Source organism: Hyperolius riggenbachi, chromosome 11 (genome assembly GCF_040937935.1).
Source record: "Hyperolius riggenbachi isolate aHypRig1 chromosome 11, aHypRig1.pri, whole genome shotgun sequence".
Lineage (NCBI taxonomy): Eukaryota > Metazoa > Chordata > Amphibia > Anura > Hyperoliidae > Hyperolius > Hyperolius riggenbachi.
Genome location: NC_090656.1, coordinates 112,879,215 through 112,899,765, shown reverse-complemented (window position 1 = coordinate 112,899,765; position 20,551 = coordinate 112,879,215). Strand labels below are relative to the sequence as shown.

The 20,551-nt window shown below is 44.3% G+C and overlaps 1 protein-coding gene across 2 annotated transcripts in view; it reads left to right on the top strand.

Moving 5' to 3' along the window:
- Window positions 1-20,551, top strand: part of LSP1 (lymphocyte specific protein 1) — a 129,813-nt gene that overhangs the window by 91,841 nt on the left and 17,421 nt on the right. For both annotated transcript variants that reach the window (XM_068260456.1, XM_068260457.1), the window contains exons 4-12: window positions 178-245; window positions 2,355-2,472; window positions 4,198-4,305; window positions 9,547-9,590; window positions 12,147-12,228; window positions 15,250-15,384; window positions 17,306-17,404; window positions 17,486-17,560; window positions 20,327-20,411. In XM_068260456.1, the coding sequence (XP_068116557.1) occupies window positions 178-245; window positions 2,355-2,472; window positions 4,198-4,305; window positions 9,547-9,590; window positions 12,147-12,228; window positions 15,250-15,384; window positions 17,306-17,404; window positions 17,486-17,560; window positions 20,327-20,407 (810 nt within the window). In that variant the 3' untranslated portion in view covers window positions 20,408-20,411. The remainder of the gene's footprint in view (window positions 1-177; window positions 246-2,354; window positions 2,473-4,197; window positions 4,306-9,546; window positions 9,591-12,146; window positions 12,229-15,249; window positions 15,385-17,305; window positions 17,405-17,485; window positions 17,561-20,326; window positions 20,412-20,551) is intronic.

Here is a 20,551-nt window from a genome sequence, read left to right as displayed (position 1 = left end):
AACTATGGGACTGAAAAGTTGGTGACGTCCTATTATCATGCTGATTGGTAGAGACTGCGGATGTGATTCAGCATTTTTCCTCAGAATGCATTTATGAGCATTAGTGTCTCTCTCTCTCTCTCTCTCTCTCTCTGTTCAGAACGTTTACTGTATTTATCTTTTATTTTCTTGTAACAGGTAAATTATGAATCAGAAGTGTGCACACAGGAGACAGAAGCCACCCCTACCAGCGATTGGCAGACAAGGTACACCAGTCACATTGGGTTTTACGCCTTTACCGCCATGACCATGATTGAGCACTTGTGACTGAGATCATTCCAGTGCGTCCGATCTTTGCATTTGACTGATTTTGGTCCAAAATTGGTTGAATCATCAATCAGGCACGTTTGTTGCGGCACCAATTTTCATCTGATTCCATAAAATTATCGAAATGGATGGTCGACTAGTCCACACAATTGGTAGATGTATGACCACCTCGAGGGATAGGTTAGGAGTCGGGGCTGTGCTTGCATAGGAGGAAAGCTAATTTTCACCAGCTGCACTCTCTGCAGTGCACTGACAGCTTCAGCTCTGAGGAGTCAGAAGGCACAATGCCGGGTATTGCCATGGCACTGCACTGCTAGGCAGGTGGCAAGACTGTTATACAGCTGAGGGCTCGTTTCCACTAGGGCGAATCCGCATGCGGGCACTGCATGCGGATTCGCATAGCTAATGTTAGTGGATGGGGCTGTTTCCACCTGTGCGGCGTGCGGGAGCGATTTGGCAGCGGGCCAAATCTGCACGGCGGGACCCACAGTTTTCGCCTGCGTCGGGAATCCGTGCGAATCGCCGCTAATGTATTTAATAGTAAAAACGCATGCGTTTGGTACATGCGTTTTTACCCGCGATTTCGCGTGCGATTTCGCACCCTTCCCAATGTTATTTTGTCCTGGCAGTGTCATGGTTAATTTCGCATGGCACCCTGCCATGCGAAATCGCACGCGAAATCGCGGGTAAAACGCATGCGGAAACGCACCCGCATGCGTTTTTACAAGCGTCGGAATGCCGGCGAAATCGCGTCGCACTAGTGGAAACGGGCCCTTACTGTGTCATCTGCTGCTTATGTGCCAAGAACAACATTATCACTTTGCTGTTTTATAGCCCAGTGAGGTGACAATGGAGGTACAAAGGGAACAGGACACGCTGGTGTCACACCACTGTGCAGCGTGGCAGTGGTGTGTGAATCACAATAGTGCTCAGTAGAGCTTGTAAGTTGATACAGTTCATTTATATGTGTGTTGTGAAATGAAAATGGAACTCCAGCTTATTGTTTTGGTTTGGAACAGTTGGAACCTCTATCATGATTTTTTTGTGGCTTGGACCTGTGACAGTTGACACTATGATGGACAGTACATGCCCCTATTGTCTTTGTAGCAGGAGATGGGGGTAATGTCCAAGGGCGGACACCTGTCCAAGTGACAACTGTCTAAGGTGGGATCTTTTCATCTTTAGATTTATTCTAAGCACGTTATGTGCCAAGGCTTGGAAGGGAGAGGCACATTTCCTTAACAGCGACACAGATTGAAAATTTACACATTCTGTCCAAAACAATGCATTATTTATTTTGGTTGGGGTTTAACTTTAACTATTAGCATACAGCACCCAGGGCTAAGATATTGAGTCAGATGCCTGGAGTTAGGCTGGCATGTATACTTTATCTCATTTTTAATATACAGGCCTGATTGATAATCATGTCTCTTAGGGTATCACTGGCGTAACAGTAGGGCCTGCAGCCCCTGGGGCCCGCACAGGGCCGTTTTGTGGGGGCTGGAGAGGTGGCAGCATGAGGGGAAAGCCGTGGCCACAGTCGGCGGGGAGAGGTGCAGAGGGGAAGTCCCCCCCCCCTCTCTCTCACCTCGGGGCTCTCCCCTCTGCGCTCCCCTCCAGCTTAAATGTGTGTCCGTGGGCAGCGGCGGGCAGGAAACAGATACATACCTTCCGATACATCCGATTGGATTTTCGTCAAACCAAAATTTGAATTTTCTTGTTGGTTGTGATAGATTGGAAGCAAAGATTGATTCATTGATGGTGTAGTGAACGATTTTTCTTCCGATCAGAATTATCTGATCGCCCAAACGATTTTTCGCTAGAAATTGGATTGTTAGTGGCTACCTTAAGTTTCACTGCCTCTACAATATACACGGCCAAGGGGGCATAGATGGGGGGACCCGGCATGCAGTGCACATAGATTTTGAATCAATTTCTTGCTTTATACTTCCCAGGTTGATTATACCTGATCCTTGATCAGGGAACATAAATAATGCAACAAGATACTGGATAGTTATATGGTTTTACAAGAATGACTGTTGTTTCAGAGAGGTATATGATGAAGAATACCGAGCTGCAAGTCCAAGAGTGTCAGAAGAACCGGCTGAAGAACATGAGGAGAGGGAAGAAATAAGAGAGGAGAGGTATACATTTGTGGAGAAAGAGGTACGTTTCCATCCCCAACTGAGGAATAGTGTGACTGATGCTGGCATCGAGTTTTAGAGCTGGTTCACACTAGGTCATATCCGTGGCTCTGTTTTTCAGCCCTGATTAAAAACGAAGCAGCGGATAGCAATGTTAAAAAATATGTTGTAAAATTAGTCCACTGCGCTCTTCCAAGGGTCAAATCTGCAAGAATAACCTCACATAGCGTAATACTGCTTCACTAGGCAATTCAGTCATGCACCACCAACTTCAGTGCCCGTGACTATCAGTGCAGAACTGTGTGCCCACCACCTCAAAAACTGGGAGGCTCACCAGATACAAACCACCTCTTTTTCCAGGTGGGGCTCTCACTTAGAATGTATGCTTCACTCCGTACATCAGTGATTCATACCCATCAGTTTAAAATTTGGTCTTTTACTAAACACAATAAAAACTTCATTGCGCTGCAAATCAATCCAACAATAAAACACCACTGCGCTTCTCGCGCTCTCTAGCCACTTACAAGATTCAAAGAAGAGGATGGCGTATCATAGCGGTAAGTCTCCTAGGCCTAAGCTTAACTCTCTGTACCGTCCGTGGCTTCCCACGCTCTCGGCCGTCCGCTCCTGCCCAGCGGTGAAGAGAAGTCATGCACAGGTGGACAGGTGAGCATGCTGGAGGGTGATAGCAGGCATGACAATGGTGGCAGCAGGGAGGGGGACGTCCCCCCCTCTCACCTGGGTCCCCGTCCCTGTTACCCCTCCAGCTAGTTTCGGAAAACGTACTAAGCTTACTTACTCCTTCGGTTCACAATCCGGTTCTTTTTAATGAATCGATTCATTGAAAAGAGCCACTGCCTGCAATGCCGACCTCTGAAGTATAGAGGGCGGCATTGCAGGCAGTGATGCATAGTAAGGGGAAGTTTTGCTCTTTTCAATGAATTGATTCATTAAAAAGAACCGGAGCGTGAACCAAAAGGAGTAGGTAAGCTTCTTTCTCCCTGCCATACATCGTAACAAGTTTTGTGGAAACTAGCTGGAGGGGTAGCGGAAGGGGGGACCCAGGTGAGGGACGGGGGACGTCCGCCCTCCCCAGTGACTGCTGCCACCCCCGTCCTGCCTGCTATGCTCCTCCAGCATGCCGGCTGCCTCTCCCCCATGGCTGGACTGGAAACATATGCTGCAACAATATCATTTTAGGAAAAAGGGGAGAAGGAAAAAGAAAAAAGTTTAGAAAAACGGATTTATGTAAAACCAATGTGGACCTAGCCTAATAAAGACAGCAAAAGTGCTCCTTAAAGCGGGATTGACAGCCACAAAATCAAATTCCATTTACCCACTTCTCTGTGTTTATTATGTAATCTACATGCAGTCTGAATTGCAAGCATTCCAATATAATCATAAATATTTTTTCTGTAATGAATCTTATCTCAGTCAGCGTGGCTTTACTCTGCGCCATAAAAGATTGTTATGTATGGAACGCTGGGGGGGGGGGGTGTAAAACTTGCACTGGGGTACAAAGCTCCCTAGCTACGCCACAGCAGAAGCCACAAGATCAGCGTGACAGCCAGGTAGTTGGCCCTCTTTTAAAAAAAAGGGAATAAAGATGGCACATCCATAGTACATTTTCTACCTATCTAGTTTACCATAATTGAAATGTATATGTACAAGGCTTGGTGCCTCGGCCTGCAAGGGCTATTGCTATAGTGTATAATACATGAAATATCTGTTTTCTATGTGATTGCAGGCAGAGCCAGAACATGTCCCCCGCCGCTGGGAATCAGATGAAGTGGAAGGCGGGAGGCAGTCAGTGAACAGTGACAGAGAGGATGGAGAAGACCTCAGCGCAGTGAAGGTGATGCTCATAAACCTCTCTCCATACATATTCACTCAAGATACAAACAGATCGGATTGTGTGTAGCCAAGGAATTGTCACTATCCCAAAGAAATCACATCGTGTCTGGCTTAGAAAAATTCTGATCAGCCATTATAATCATTTCATGGATTGTTGTATTTATTTATAAAGCAAACGTAGTATCCCTGGGTTATAGAGAATGGGGTATATTCACAACTATTCATACATACATACATATTCACAACAAATATTCAACTGCGGTTAAATTGCTGTGTTCTGGCAGCTCATGGCAATTTTACTGGTACTTGTGCAGGTAATATAGTCCATTTTGTGCAACCCGCATTGTATACACAACGTGTGTGTCGCTAGTATAATGTGTGTTATGCTATGTGCATCCAACATGTCTGATAAGACTTTAGATTGCTAAACTGCATGCAACTGAACAGGAAAGTTGCTCCAGCCGTTATCCGCACATTGCTTGCATACAGTGAAGCATACAGTCATTGTATGCTTCACTGTCACTCTTAGGCTACTTTCCCACCAAGATGTTTTAGGGGACGTTATAGTCGCATAACATGCCCCTAATGCAACGTATGGTGGTGTTGAAGTTGGACGTCAGATTGAGCTGCGTCATGCAGCTCTCACAGCAGCCGCTCTAGGTTAGGGCTCGTTTCCACTGGTGCGGCGTGCGTCTCGCAGATGCACGCCGGCACTGAGCGGGTGGGCGGGATCGCAGGCGGCTATGGGATGCACGGCTATGGGATTCGCAGCCTCCGCCGCGAATTCTGCGGGGGGTTCCGGCCAAATCGCTCCCGCAAGCGATTCGGCCGCGACGCCGTCATCCCCTATGGCAGAGTTTCTACGTGCGATTCATGTGCGGGCAAACTCTGCGGGCAAACTCTGCGGAATCGCGGCGGAAACCGCGATAGTGGAAACGGGCCCTAAGTGATAGGAAGTCCGATCTTTTTAAGGATTCAGATCATTTGAATCGGGTCATTGAAAAGATCCGGATCTTTGAACCGAATCATTTGAATAATTTTACTAGGGAAGCAGACTGGGTGAAATGACTAGCAGGACAGGACTTTCCTTGCACTGTACATTCTGTATGTTCCTGTTTCTTCCAGACAGACATCCACTGTGAACCGAATCTTTCATTGTGATGATCCGGATGATTCGACTCACAAAAAAGATCCGGATCAAATGAACGATTCGTTCATGATCCGGACAACACTACAGCCCCACCATGAGTCTCCACAGTGCAGTGAATATTAATTAGCCATGTGGCTGGCCTCGGAGGAGGAGGGGAGACCTCCTCCTCCAACATTACTGAGCACGTGCAAACAGTCTAACCTGGCTTAGCCTAGTATAACGTACAGCATGCAGCACTTTGTTTAAACGTGCTGCGTTACAATGTAACGCAACGTGTGCACTGTGAACAAGCACATTGATTTTGCAGTGCTGTGAGTTAGGCTGAGTTACTGGCTGCTGTAACGTGGGACTTTAACGTCCCACTGTGAAACCAGCCTAAAAGCATGCTTTTTGAAGTAACCCACTGTATGCAGTGATCGTGGGACGGTGCACCGCATCGCCTGCACTGGGAACATTGCGTAGGCGGTGCATTGTAGTGGGACAGTCTGCATTCGTTATGTCGCATCACAATGCACCATGGTTAACGTAGCCTGACATTTAGGGCTTGTTCACACTATGAGCGTTTCCGAATTTTTTTTAAGCGCTGGCGATTTATGAAATCACCCTAAAAGCGCTTGTGCAATGATTTCCTATGAGACTGTTCACAAGTGCGCATTTCAATTTTATTAAAATTGCAAACACACTACATGTAACATTTTCTGAGTGCTTTGGCTCAATGGAAGGAATAGGGAAATCGCAAAGCGCTTTGTATTGCGATATCCTAAGCACTTTTATGAATGAATACATTGTATTTATTTATTTTCCGTGACATCAGTCAGGAAGTGAACACTTTGACATCAGTAAGTGAAAATCGTAATTGCTCATCAAAAGCGCTTAGAAAAAAAAGTACTTTTCAAAGCACAGGGAAAAACGCTTTAAAAAAACCTCAATAAATCGCTCAGCGTTTGTGATAGCGCTGGCGATTTATAATATGAGCAAAGCCTTAAGCTCAACACACACCATACAATCTTGGTTGTACAGATTTACCAAATCTATGTAGTATAAGGGCCAACAGATTGAAAATACCTTGAATAATTGATTGGATAAGCTCTTATACTACATGAAAGTGGTAAGGTTGAACAACCAAGATTGTATGGTGTGTGTTGAGCCTTAGGGTGCATACACACATCAGACCATAGTCTTTGGAAAATGAAAGATCACAGACCAATTTTACCCTCTTCCATGTAGTATGAGAGCCATACTCTAGTCTACACAGTCTATTCTATTGAGCTGAACTCCCCATCAGATAGAAATCTTTGCAAGATGCTGCACACAAAGATGCTGTACAGACACAAAAGATCAGTATCTGCAAAAGATCTGTTCCTGCAAAATGCATTCATAGTCTATGATATCTGCAGATCTCATTAACACCTTGTTTAACAGACATTCATCTGCAGATCAGATCCACCAGGATGGATCTTCAGATCTGCAGATGATTGTCTGATCTGCAGATGACTGTCTGTTAATCAAGGTGTGTATGAGGATTTGCAGCTATCATAGACTATGAATGCATTTTGCAGGAACGGATCTTTTGCAGGAACAGATCTTTTGCAGATACTGATCTTTTAAATGTGTACAGCATCTTTGTGTGCAGCATCTTGCAAAGATTTGTATCTGATGGGGAGTTCAGCTCCATAAAATAGACTGTGTAGAGTTTGGCTCTCATACTACATGGAAGGGGGTAAAATTGGTCTGTGATCTTTCATTTATCTTTCAAGTGTGTATGTAGCATTAGTATAAAGGAGGCAGCCCCAGCATCCCTTTACATATGCATTTTTCTGCCTCTCCTCCTGAATCTGTGCTGAATCTGTCTATTAGTCTTCCTAATCAATCTATTTAATTGCTGCAGCTTAGAAGAAGTTCCAGAAATGTTACACATGCAGGCTTTCTGATGTGAAATTTATCTGAAAACAGGTACCCAAGGGGTTAAAAAAACACAGCCTTGGTATTCGGGAATGCCTTGTCTGCTCTCCTCTCACTGCAGCTGCCTGGGAGGTCTGTCTCTCCATTAGCTTGCCTGAATGGCTGGCTTATCGCCTTATCTAAACAGCTGGGTTTCTCCTACTCTAATCTTTATGAATTAACCTTCAGTGACATGTGTTGTGATAATCTCCGCACAAGGCGGTAATTTCCCGCACTGCGCAGGAATGTCGGATTTTCATGCGGAAACAGACTTTATGAATGCCCACTTTGCTAAATGGTCGGGAAAGTCAGCTGTTTTGAGCGGAACACTTGCGGTAAAGTTTTATGAATAGAGCCCTATGAATGCATTTTGCAGGAACGGATCTTTTGCAGAAACTGATCTTTTGCAGATACTGATCTTCTATGTGTGCAGCATCTTGCAAAGATTTCTATCTGATGGGGAGTTCAGCTCCATAGAATAGACTGCATAGGTATGGCTCTCATACTACATGGAAGGGGGTAAAATTGGTTTGTGATCTTTCATTTTCCAAAGACTATGGTCTGATGTGTGCATGCACCCTTATGCTACGTACACACATGCGACAACGATCGTTCGTTGAGGACGACGAACGAACTTTTAATTGACAAAAGAACGACTGAAGTAAAGTTAGTTGTAAAAAGTGTGTAACGATCACATCGTTAGAACGAACGTTACACCACGTAAAAGCACTTAATGCGCCTGCGCATAAAATTGTAAAGTTCCTTGGAGAAAAAGTGAAATACGCATGTCCAGCCTGGTACGAACGATCGTTTCCAACGATGTACCACTTTTGCTAACGATCGTCGGTGGTAAAAATCCGCCAAGACAGAACTTTGTTTTGTAGCGATTTGCCTCGTTCGTCGTTTGCCTTAATAGTCGTTGGTTCGTTTTTTGTAACGATCGTCGTTGGTAAAGATCGGGGAACGATCGTTACAAACGACTATAGTCGCATGTGTGTACGCACCTTTAGGGCCCATTCTTGCTTATCATCTTGTTTTAGGCCTCTTTTCCACGAACTGTTTCTAGGCAGTGAAATGCCTCTCAAACTCTCACAACTGTTCACTGCTGCCTGGTAACTGCTCACTGCTGCCTGGCAACTGCTTGCTGAGCACACAGCTCAACAGTTCATGGAAAAGAGGCCTTAGGATGTGCACATGGAAAAGACCCACACATCTATAATCTCCACACATATAATGTTTTTGCTGGGATTTCAGCACTTCAAGCAAAGTCACTACTCTGTGTGCCTATAATTAGGGATGGTCAATGAGATGCAAATAATTTTGCATTGATGCAATATTATGCAAATTTTGTATGCAGATTAATGCAGCTTGAATATGAACCAATCAAATCCTTCTGAAGTAAAATTCAACTGGTCCATTTTCAAGCAAAATTTGCATTCCCTGCATCAACTCTAAATTATTTGCATCTCATTGACCTTGAACAGATCAGATCAGGTGCTTTTACTCCACTCTGACTCCACTGCCTGCATACTTGTTCCAGGTAAGCGACAAAGGCTGCTCACCTAAAATACAGTATGACCAATAGCATTGTTTACATAGAAATAAAGATTCCCTCATGTCACTGTTCCTTTAACCCATACATGTCAAACTCCGGCCCATCATATTTGGCCCTCAGTTGGTTTCCCCACTTTGCATTATGTTTGGCCCACTTAGACCTCTTTTCCACGAACTGTTGAGCTGTGTGCTCAGCAAGCAGTTACCAGGCAGCGACAAGCAGTTACCAGGCAGCAGTGAGCAGTTGTGAGAGTTTGAGAGGCATTTCACTGCCTAGAAACAGTTTGTGGAAAAGAGGCCTTAGGACCACCAGAGAAGCTATATTGGAGGGTAAGCCCTATATCACCAGGGAAGCCATATGGAGAAGGGGAAAGCACTAGGCACTGTACTGTATAGGAGAGGGAGGGGGCTATTAGACACCAGGGAACTTTATAAGGGAAAGAGGTGGCCACTAGACATTAAGGTTGGCCTGCGACTTGGTCCCAGAGCTCAATTTCGGCCCACTTTGTATTTTAGGTTGACACCCCTGCTTTAGCCTTTGGGAAAGCAAAAATAATGCTATAATACACAATAATAATCATTTTTCTGCCTTCTTAGGTAACTGAGATGGCTGAGGTTCTGAATCGTTCCATTCAAAAGAGGTATGTATATCACATAATGACCATAACACACTGTGATATCCCCCCATCAGTATAAGATAACACATTTGGGGCCATGTATCAGTTGTGTCATACAGCAGAAGCGTGAGGCCAGTTTAGGCCGTTTTCACACGCTAAGTTGAAGGGGTCCATCCAATGGCTGTCAGCTGCTCCCATAAATCTGCCTGAGGCCTGAAACCCACTATAGCGCTTTTTTGAGCATTTAGGGAGCGCTTTAAATCGCTAGTGATTTCCCTAAAACGCTCTGCCTATGTAAATAAATGTAACAAATTCCACAGTAGCGATTGTAATTAGCAAAATCGCAATCGCTGGACATGCAGCATTTTGGGAGCGTTTGCGCTTCAATGTAAAGTATTGAAGCGCTGGCAAATCGCTCATGAATCGCTGCACATAGCGATTTGTGTCTGATTTTAAATTACTGCAAACTGTAACAAAAATTAAAATAATTAGAAAGGACCAATCAGAATTAAAAATGCTAATCGCAAATCGATATCACAATTGCTGGCAAAATGCTTACACTTTGCTACTAAAATCGCCGGAAAACGCTCATGAAATTGCTTAGAAAATGATAGCAAATGCTAGTGATTGCGCTACCGATTTGCGATTTGTAGTGGGTTCCAGGCCTGAAGTGTGCAGACCGCTGCAAGCATTCGGTATGATAGTGGGATGGTGCCTGTCACCTCATCTTAGGGGGTAGCAAAGCATTACATACAGCAGTTTCCTGCTGGGCAGTTAGCACACCTTGGACCTGATTCACAAAGCGGTGCTAACAGTTAGCATGCTGGTGAAAAGCCCTTATCACGCCTAAACTCAGTTTAGGCGTGATAAGTTTAGGCATGATAAGTTTAAGCACCAACTGGGTTAGCACCGCAGTGCACAGCTGATTAAATGTTTTGCGCTAGCAAAGTCTGGTGCACTTCGCATAGAGTTTAATGGCGCTGCTTTGCGTGCGGGACTTTGCGCGCGATCTAAACTTATCTAAACTTATCACGCCTAAACTGGCTTTTCACCAGCGTGGTGCAATGGTTATCACGCCTAAAGTCTCTAACTGGGTTAGCACCGCTTTGTGAATCGAGCCACTTGTGTCAACCACTATCATTATGGTTACGAGTGTTGACATTCAGCTGCATTACATAGCAACCAGATAGACTCATGCCTGGCAAATCAGTGGCTGGGCCATGCACGGCAAGCAGGCTGGTCTGAGGCCTGATTTAGGGCTTGTTCACACAAAGGGCGCTTTTGGGGTTTTTAAGCTTCGGCGATTTTCAAAATCCTAAAAGCGCTTGTGCAATGATTCCCTATGAGAGTGTTCGCATATGAGCGTTTCGATTCCGATGTGCTCACAAAAGCGCTGCCTGTACCATTTTTGGGGTGATTTGCCTCAATGGAAGGTATAGGGAAATCGCAAAGCGCTTGAAAAAGCGCTTTGTATTGTGATTTCCCCAGCGCATTGTATTTATTCATTACCGGGTGAAAAAACAGAACCGCTCTGCAAAATCGCTTAGAAAAGCGCTTTATAAAAAAAAATTGCAACGCGCACGTAAGAGCCGGGAGGCACTTAAAAAAAAACGTGCACAAAATCGCAAAATGCTGGCGTCAGCAATTGCGATTTTTAGATGTCAACAAGGCCTAAGACCATGTAGCAGAATTTATAAGATTCTCCACTCTTCACAAGATATAGAACACCGATTTGATTTTCAATAGATATAAAGCCCCTTCCCAACTTTTGTGCTGCATGCAACGCACGGCACTGCATAAGATTAGTTTAAGTTGTGCAAAAAATGCATGCAACCATGCATTACAATAGATTCCGCACTAAATCGCAAGGCATGAATGGAAACTTCAGACAGTGCAGTCTATGCAATTCTCATGTCCTTGCAGATCGCATACACTGTGCATTACTGAAAACGGTAGGGACGAGGCCTAAAAAAACCTGCCCAGGATTACTTCTCTCCAGCAGGTAAAAGGCCTCTTACACATTACATCCAATTTGCGAATCGAAAATCGGAATCGCAAATCGGATTTGCAGTAAAAGAGGCCTAAAAAAGCGATTGTAGCCAGCTGTCCTGGTTTGCGGATGCAGGAGTTAAGGTGGCCATACATGATTTGATGTATAGCCAGATCTTCCATTGGACAGAACCTATAGAGGAATGTATTGTCTGGCCACACACTGCACAGCAATTTCCAATAGATTTTAGCATGAAATCTATTGGAAAACGTCCTGCTGCTGCCTGCCGGGCTGCTCTTTAAGTGAATCTCATGCCCTGCTGTCCTCTTGAACAGGAATAAGAAGTGCTTGCTTATTCCTGCACCTCTTTTTGGTCAGGTCTGTGTCACACAAATCTATCACAGATTGTCACAGGAACCAGCAAGCGCTGCACGCAGGACACATCCATCTCCAATCATACACTTACACATTCACACTGGTGCCCTATTTATGAAATGCCCTGTGTCCTTGTAAGCTGAGAACCTACTGCTCTGCTTCTCCACTGTACCCTGCTTATTGTTAAAGATGGTTATCCTTCCTTTTACCCACAGCAATAGTATAAAGAGAAGTGAGCCGCTGCTGCCAATACACAAGATTGATGACTTCCTGGAACAGTACACCAGTGCAATAGAGGTACTCCTTTGCTGAAGTACAACTACTGAGAAAATGTCCATATTTTGTAACGCAGTAGACCTTAGCAGCCTAGTATGATCAGACTGTGCTTGAATCCGCACTGCTAGAGGGCCCACTGGAAGACCGTGTTTATGCTTGCATTTGTTTTAATGTATATTATTTAGACGTTCTCACAATTTGCAGTGCACACACCTGTGTGTATAAACCATTGCTGGGTTTGGCAAACTGCCGTTTGGATGCTGCTTGCCTGAGAGTTGTCCCAGCTTCTCCCACCATCCCTGTCATCATCACCCAGTCTTTCTCCGTAACTCCACCTCCCAACTGAGATAGACATCCACAGCTGAGCTGCGTCTCATGAAATTAACTGTTAAAGAGTTTAAAGAGAACCTGAACTGAAAATAAAAAGTCAAAATAACCATACACTGGTCATACTTACCTCCTGTGTAGTCTACTACTGAGTCTCTTTCTCCTCTCCTGCATCCCATTTGTCCACTGTGATCAATGGAATTTTCCATCCTCCAGCTTCCTGGTCAGCACACTGTTAAACTGTAATATCACCCACTAGAGCCATAGGAAAGCATGGACATTACCTTGCACATTTAGTTGTAACTGACAGCTGCTGATGTATAACTGACAGCAACTGGTATATTTCAGTTCTGACAAAATATTGTCTACGGCCTGGTGCACACCAAAAAAACGCTAGCAGATCCACAAAATGCTAGCAGATTTTGAAACGCTTTTTCTTCTTTTTCTGTAGCGTTTCAGCTAGCATTTTGCGGTTTTGGGAAGCGTTTTTGGTGTAGTAGATTTCATGTACTGTTACAGTAAAGCTGTTACTGAACAGCTACGGTAACAAAAAACACCTTGCAAACCGCTCTGAAGTGCCGTTTTTCAGAACGGTTTGCGGTTTTCCCATACTTAACATTGAGGCAGAAACGCATCCGCAATCCAAACTCTGCAGCAGCCCGGGAGGATGCGTTTCTCCAAAACGCCTCCTGCTCTGGTGTGCACCACCCCATTAAAATACATTACCCAAGCGGATCCGCTCCCGCAAGCGGATCGCAAACCGCAGCAGAACCGCTCTGGTGTGCACTAGGCCTATCAGCCCCCTGCAGATGTCCTGTGCCCGTGCCAGGACAAACCGATCCTACGGTCCCTTGCAGCTAGTCAGTTTCGTTTCCGACCATTCGGTGGCCACAGTGCCTGCACAGCCTTTGTTCACACTTCCATCGCAGGACACGATCACGCTCCCGTCGCTGCCCACTGACTGGCTAGTCGCTGGAAACTAGTTAAGGTTACATACAACCAGGGGTGTACCACGATCCCAGTGGGGCCCCAAGCAAAACTCCACTGGTCGGGCCACCTGCTTAACTCCTCCCCCCCCCACCACAACATCACAGAGCATTAGCATCTCCCCCTCTTCCAACGCGGAAGGGGGGTGGGAAATAAGGGGTGCAGAGCAGTGCCAGGGTCATGCATTAGCTTCATCCATCAGAGCGCCATGTCCTCCTTACTCCTCTCTTCACTGTACACTGTACAGCAGCCACCTCCCCGTGGCTCCCATCTGTGCATGTCATGTGACTGTACAGCGGCTACAGCAAACACAGGAGTGAGGACATGTTAAGCCACTGGATGAAGGTAATGTAAGACGCTGCTGCTCTGCTTTCTTTGCCACAGGACTTTAGCCCCACCCCCAGTGATGGCGGAGTCGTGGGGGCTATTGTTACCCCCTGCATGCATCTCAGAAGTTGCATGAAAGCCTATGTTCTCTTTATCCATATGAGAGTGCACAAAATTAAGAAGAGTGCTGCAGTTCTCCAGACAACACATGTGAATAGCATTCACTCTCGAATCATAGAGCCAATCACCTGACCTCATCTAGCTCCTCCCTCTGTTGCAGAGAGAGTAAGGGTCCTTTTACACTCAATGCGTTGGTATGCGTTCGTGTGCGTTAGCATGCGTTTTTTTCCATAGCAGTGCATTGTGAAGAAGATTTCAGTTAAACCAGTATAGTGGGAACTGAGCCATAGGAAAACCTGGGCATTATAGTACTTTGAAAATCAGTCTTCTTTTAGTTATAACTGAGAGCAACTTATTAAGTGTAAGCCTAACTCTGTCACTTACAGTAGGTAGTGAAAATCACTTGCTGAACTGCAGTTGATCAGTCCAACTGCTAAAATCTTGTAGGGAAGCTGAATAACATCTTTGTATAGATCCTTTCCAGGGAGTGCTTTTGTGAAGCGTAATTATAATACAGAGAATCTTCCATGAGGAGATGGACTAGTCCAAAACCTGTTGGCTCCATCAAATTTGTGCTGCCTACCGTAAGTGACAGCAAAATAGTAGACAAGTAATTATTTATAGTGCATTTTACACTGTAAGAAATATATTTATATGTGTATACCGTATTTTAAATTTGACAATTTTTCATGATAGTGGTCCTTTAAGTCTGCAGGTGGTAGGCTGGAATCACCTGTGGCCAGTGTGCCATCTGCAGGGTTACTCACATACTCTATGGAGCAGAGTGCTGATACAGCACTGCCAGGGGGCTGCCATGGTTACACAACACTCCAGAGATCTTTGGCTGGAAAATATCTGTCCTATCAAACTCAGTTTTCAGCTGGAATGGCTGTTAATCAAGCAGTATGGATGATTGAACTGATCGCCAGCTATTAAAGCCAACCAAAGTATCACACGTTTTGGTACTCGAAGGGCCTGTGTCCACTACTGCGGACTCCACAACACTGCCACGCATGCGATTCAAGTGGGGAAACGCGGCCTATTCCGTCAATAGTCTTGCCCCCCCCAATTGAATGCCAGTGTGATTTGGATTGCATGCTGCAGTTTACCGCAGCACACATCTGAATCCCTATAGTCATGTATGGCACGGCTATAGCGGTTTGGGTGGGGCATGGCACGAATTCGGAAACGGCACCCCAGTTAAAAACAGACCCTAAAGGGAACCACAGACGTTCAGATTTACTCTGCTGTCTATAACATTTCCGGATTATTTTCTTTCAGACGTCCACTAAGCCAGGCCCCTTGGTCCGGACACCATCTCTAGAGCTGCTGGCTCCTGCAGATGCTGTAGCAAGCATAAAGAATCGATGGGAAACGGGAGATGTCACTGCAGCATCCAAGATGTCCCCGTGCAAGGTGTGGCATGTGTATATATGCATGTACATTTCATTTACAGTGTTTATCGGTAATAATGGAAATTATTCTTTTCATACTATCATGCCCATCTTTCAAGTCTCTTCTACCATTTATCTGCACTGTAAGTACAGTACAGGTAGCAGCTTAGGTGATATGGGGGGTCATTAATTGCTATCAGTGATCAGAAACTGTTCCGAAGGTGACACAATCCTGTAAAGGTGGCCATACACCGTACAATAAAATTATTCAATTTTACAGCTATTAGATAAAAACTAACAGTTTTGTTTTTTGGATATAAATCAATCGGGAGTGGTGGATTTTTGTTAATTTTTTTTTTTTATGAAAATTGAATCGTGTAGGGTAGATTGTCAATATATCTTAAAGAGACTCTGTAACAAATGTTTCAGCCTTAGTTCTTCTATCCTATAAGTTCCTATGCCTGTTCTAATGTGCTCTGGCTTACTGCAGCCTTTCCTAATTGCACTGTCTCTGTAATAAACCTTATCTCCTTTCCTCTGTCGTGTCTGTCGGGCTAAGGCTTGAATGTGTGGAATGTGCAGGGCTGCTTGTGATTGGATAGAAGCGATACACACCCTCTGCAGGCCACCTGCAGACTCTGTATGACTCACACACTCTGTTTATGTGAGCCTATCACAAGCTGGTTAGTTTGTTTGTAAACACTGCCTAAAACTGTTAATCACAAGCCAGGATTGCAGCAAAGAGTGGCAGAAACAGCACAGAGGGGCACAGGAGAAAATAAGGAATAGAATGGTATGCTTTTTAGTGTAAGAATATTAGAGTACATATTTTCTTTAATGTATAGAGCCAAGCACATTTTTTTTTTTCTTTCGAGTTTTGAATAATTTTTATTTTTTTATTTTTTTTATAATTGGGGGAAAATTTATTCTTCACTGCCACTTGAATGTCTGGTACACACCATGCAATTTCCCATCAGATAGATGGGGCAAATCGATTATTTCCGCCAGGTCCGATTGTTTTTTTTTCTGATTGATTTCCTGATCACATGTATAGAAGATCGATCTTTCCGACAGGGAATTGCATGGTGTGTACCAGGCATAAGCGAGTACCATAATTACATTGCGTTAGGATGTGATTATATTGTTCTTGTGATAGAGAGCTACAGGCGCAGTATGAAAGGATCTTTAGAACTCGTTCTCACTTAAAAGCGCAAAACGGTAGTGCTTAGCGCTATCGTTTTGTGTGGGTGATTTTACCGCGCTTAGCGCAGTAAAATCACTGTACACTCTTGCGATCAGCGGTTTTCTTTTTCTAAGCACTGTATCGCGATCGCTCCAGAATCACAGGAAAATGCTGCAGGCAACACGTTTTGCAATTGCTGCTAATTGTGAAACGCTCGCGAATGGCAGCAGTTGCGGCAGTGAGATCACTGCCACATAGTTATAATTGCGCTTCGGCAATTAGTGGGAATTGCCCGCTAATCGCACTAGTGTGACTGGGCCCTTAAAGGGAGTGCGTAATGAAAGTGATATGGAGTCTGCGATCTCTATTACACTTATTTTAAAGGAGATTTCTTTCCTGCAATAATCCTGAGGAATATTAGGCCCACCAGAACTTCTGTAAATCATGCCGAATACACTGGCTTTGATGGCTAACAATACAGTAATGGGCTCTGCATGAAGCACATCTCACATCAGTGTTTATTTGATAAACCAACCAAACATTGACCTACATCCTTTTTGTATAGATTTTTGCTACATTTGACGATTATATTGAACCTATCCTCTTAACTTCCTCTAATTGAATATGAATACACAGGATCAGAGGAAAGATGCATGGGATCCAGGTGTAAATGGTCACTATATAGCACAATAGAGTATAGACACACATCACTTGCTGTGCCAATACTCACTGCTGCTGTGATTTCTATATTCATTAACAGGACACAGATGGTATCAACATTGGGGTGTCAGACATGATCAACCAGTGGGGCAAAGGCAAATCAGAAACAGACAGCCAAGCATCTCCTCCTCAAGTGACGGTAAGCCAGAGGGACCAGACCATCTGCACTTGTATGCATGGGAAAAGCAGCACCATAATAACTTCCATTATGTCTTCATAGGAAGTGAAGCCTGGAGATGTTCTGAGCAAGAAGACCTTGTGGGAAAAAGGCAACAAGTCTGGAGACACAAGCAAGGTAACATTTAACTAATGTGTGCAAATCCTATTCTTTTTCTTTCTGTTACAGCCAAACTCTAGGGAACAGTGTGAAAACCTCAGACCCTTATTACTCTTGCCTGTGTTGCACTGCGGAGAATGGCACTTCCTGTTCCATGGGCACCCACCCACTGTTTCAAAAGTGATCCTAGGAGCCACAGGACAGAAAATGGGTGCAGCAGGGAGTAATGGAGAGGGATATTCTCCCTCTAGAAAAAAAAAGTGTGGTTTTGTTTTTGGCCTAGTCAGATATTTCTCTAGGAGAGGAAGTTACAAAATGATCATCAATGGGAACACATATACTTTTTTTTTACTTTTAATGCTAATTGCTCAAGCCTTGTAAGGCTTCTCGCAGCACTACTGGGCCCAGGACCCTGCTGGCTGTATGGTCCTCCCTGGTCTCTGCCCCCCTCCCAATAGAATTATGTTCTAACTGCCACAACATCTCTATGGAATGCAACATGTCACTTGCAGTAAAGACTTCTAGCTGCTAAAAGTCTCCACTAATTATCACTCACATGACATGGACCTTATGTAGCTGCATTCTGGGTCATCTCCTTGTATGAGATGTGTCTCCAGTAAAGAAATCTCCAGAGAAGTACCCAAATGACTTGCTGTAGGTCTTGCCAACAACTGGAGTGCTGTGTGAACACTTATATCACAAAAATTTCAGGTTAGACTCATTGCTGTGCTTAAAGTGGCACTTAATTACAGTAAATGGTGGTAAGGCTTCATTCTAGTATGTCTATCTACTGCCTATGCAACTGGATCCCAACTGCAGGTTTAGCCTCCTGTCAAGGCTGCTGGTGAGCATCGCTGCACGCTATGGCCTCGATTCATAAAGCATTCCCGCATTCGGAAATGCAGAAAACCGCTCACTTTACCGACCACACAGCAAAATATGTATTCATAAAGGCTTTTTCCGCATGAAAAGCCGACATTCGCGAGCAGAGTGATCAATCACCGCCTTGCGCGGTGATTATCATAGCAAAAGTAACAAATGTCAATTCATAAAGATTAGAGGTAGCGGTATGCGGACGGGTATTACCGCTACCTCTGATGTGGCGAGAAGCATGCGGAATACAGTGCAGTGAATGGGACAGACCTCCCAAGCAGCTGCAGAGAGAACACCGCACGGAGGGACTCCGTCTGCTTCTCCTGTTTCCGCATGTCTCCCGACAGCCTAACGCCTGCCTACAGCGGAATATCTCCGCACGCCTGTCACAAGTAGCAAAATTTTTATGAATTACCACCCTGAAGGCGGAAATACCGACAGCGGTGTTTCCCCGCTCGACGTTACCTTCCCGACAGCACTTTTATGAATCGAGGCCTATGTCACAGCATGCCACAGACTGAGAGGAGCATAACGGAACTGTAAACCTAAAAATGTCCACAGACTGCTTAGCCATTGTCCCCCTACCCCACCCCCTCCCATGTCCCCCTTTTTCCCCTTGCTTTGGCAATACCTGTATGAATCTTGGTCATGCCAATAAAGCTATCTTTGATTTGATTTGCATCTGCACTGGTGTACAGGCTGTGTGTATGTTGCTGGGGAAGGCGTGGTCAGGGTAGGGCGTGGTTTAGCACGTCACTTGTTTTCAGGGATCGTCCGCAGTTTCCCTTGTTTTTGCTATTAGGAAGGTGTGCCTGAGTGTTATGACTGACTGGAATGCAGCCTCCCCACCATTTTGTTTGTTTAAATATTACACTACATCTTAGCACACTGTAGAAATTAAAGGGCAATTGAAGCAAGAGGGACATAAAGGCTGACATATTTATTTCCTTTTTAACAATGCACATTGCCTGACTGTCTTGCTGATCGTCTGCCTCTAATACTTTTAGCCATAGACCCTGAACAAGCATGCAGCAGATCAGGTGTTTCTGACATTGTCAGATCTGACAAGATTAGCTGCATGCTTGTTTCTGGTGTGATTCAGACACTTCAGCAGCCAAATAGATCAACAGGGCAGCCAGGCAACTGGTATTGTTTAAAAGGAAATAAATATGGCAGCCTCCATATTCTTCTCACTTCAGTTCCCCCTTTAAAAGTTATGTTATTGTTTTACAGTCCCTTTAGATTCCTCTAAATTTTAGAATATAAACAGGCATTTTTCAGCCAAAGATTTTATTTATCACGAGTACGATATGTTATATGCATATCAAGGGTAACCTTAAAGTGAAACTTAAGTGAAAATAAATTGATGAGATAAATAACTGTATACATCCGCCTACTCCTAAAATAACTTAGATATCACACAGTTTTATGTACTGTTTAAAAACTTTGAAAAAAAAAATTCTCAGCTCAATGAAACAGTCAGTCCTGTGTCTAAGTGCTAAATATATATTAACTATTGACCTTTTTATCTATCCCCTACTCTCAGAAGCCCAGTTCTTTGACAGGAAAGTATTTTATGGCTGTTATAACTTATCATTTAGGGATAGTATAGTACAACTGGGTCCTGACTGGAGAAAAACGGTCAGTTACATAGCTGAATATCAACTCTTTCAGGCAGAGAAAGAAGAAAAGCAACACAGCACATTTATTTGTGTACTTGCTACTGTACATACAAATGTCTATCTCATCATGTCACATGTCACTTAAGCTTCCTTTTTAATGTACTCTCACAGTCTTACAATAAACTGCAAATGAGGACTCGGGGATTATAACAAATAATCACATAAAGCTAAGTGGTGGAAAGTATCACACTCATTCCTGAAGTAACCTATGATCTTTCCTCTCCCACAGAATGCAACTCCTAATAAAAAGTACAAGTTTGTTCCAACTGGACATGGAAAATATGAGAAGGTCTTGGTGGACGAGCCTTGATGAGGTAATGAGATGTCCAGTGGTATTCTACTCCCTCTGTACTTCTTCCATAGATTGGTTCAGTTTATATCAATCACTTTCCCGTTTCCTCACATGTTCCTTCTTACTATTATATTTCCTTTCAGTCCGTGCCAGAAATGGCAT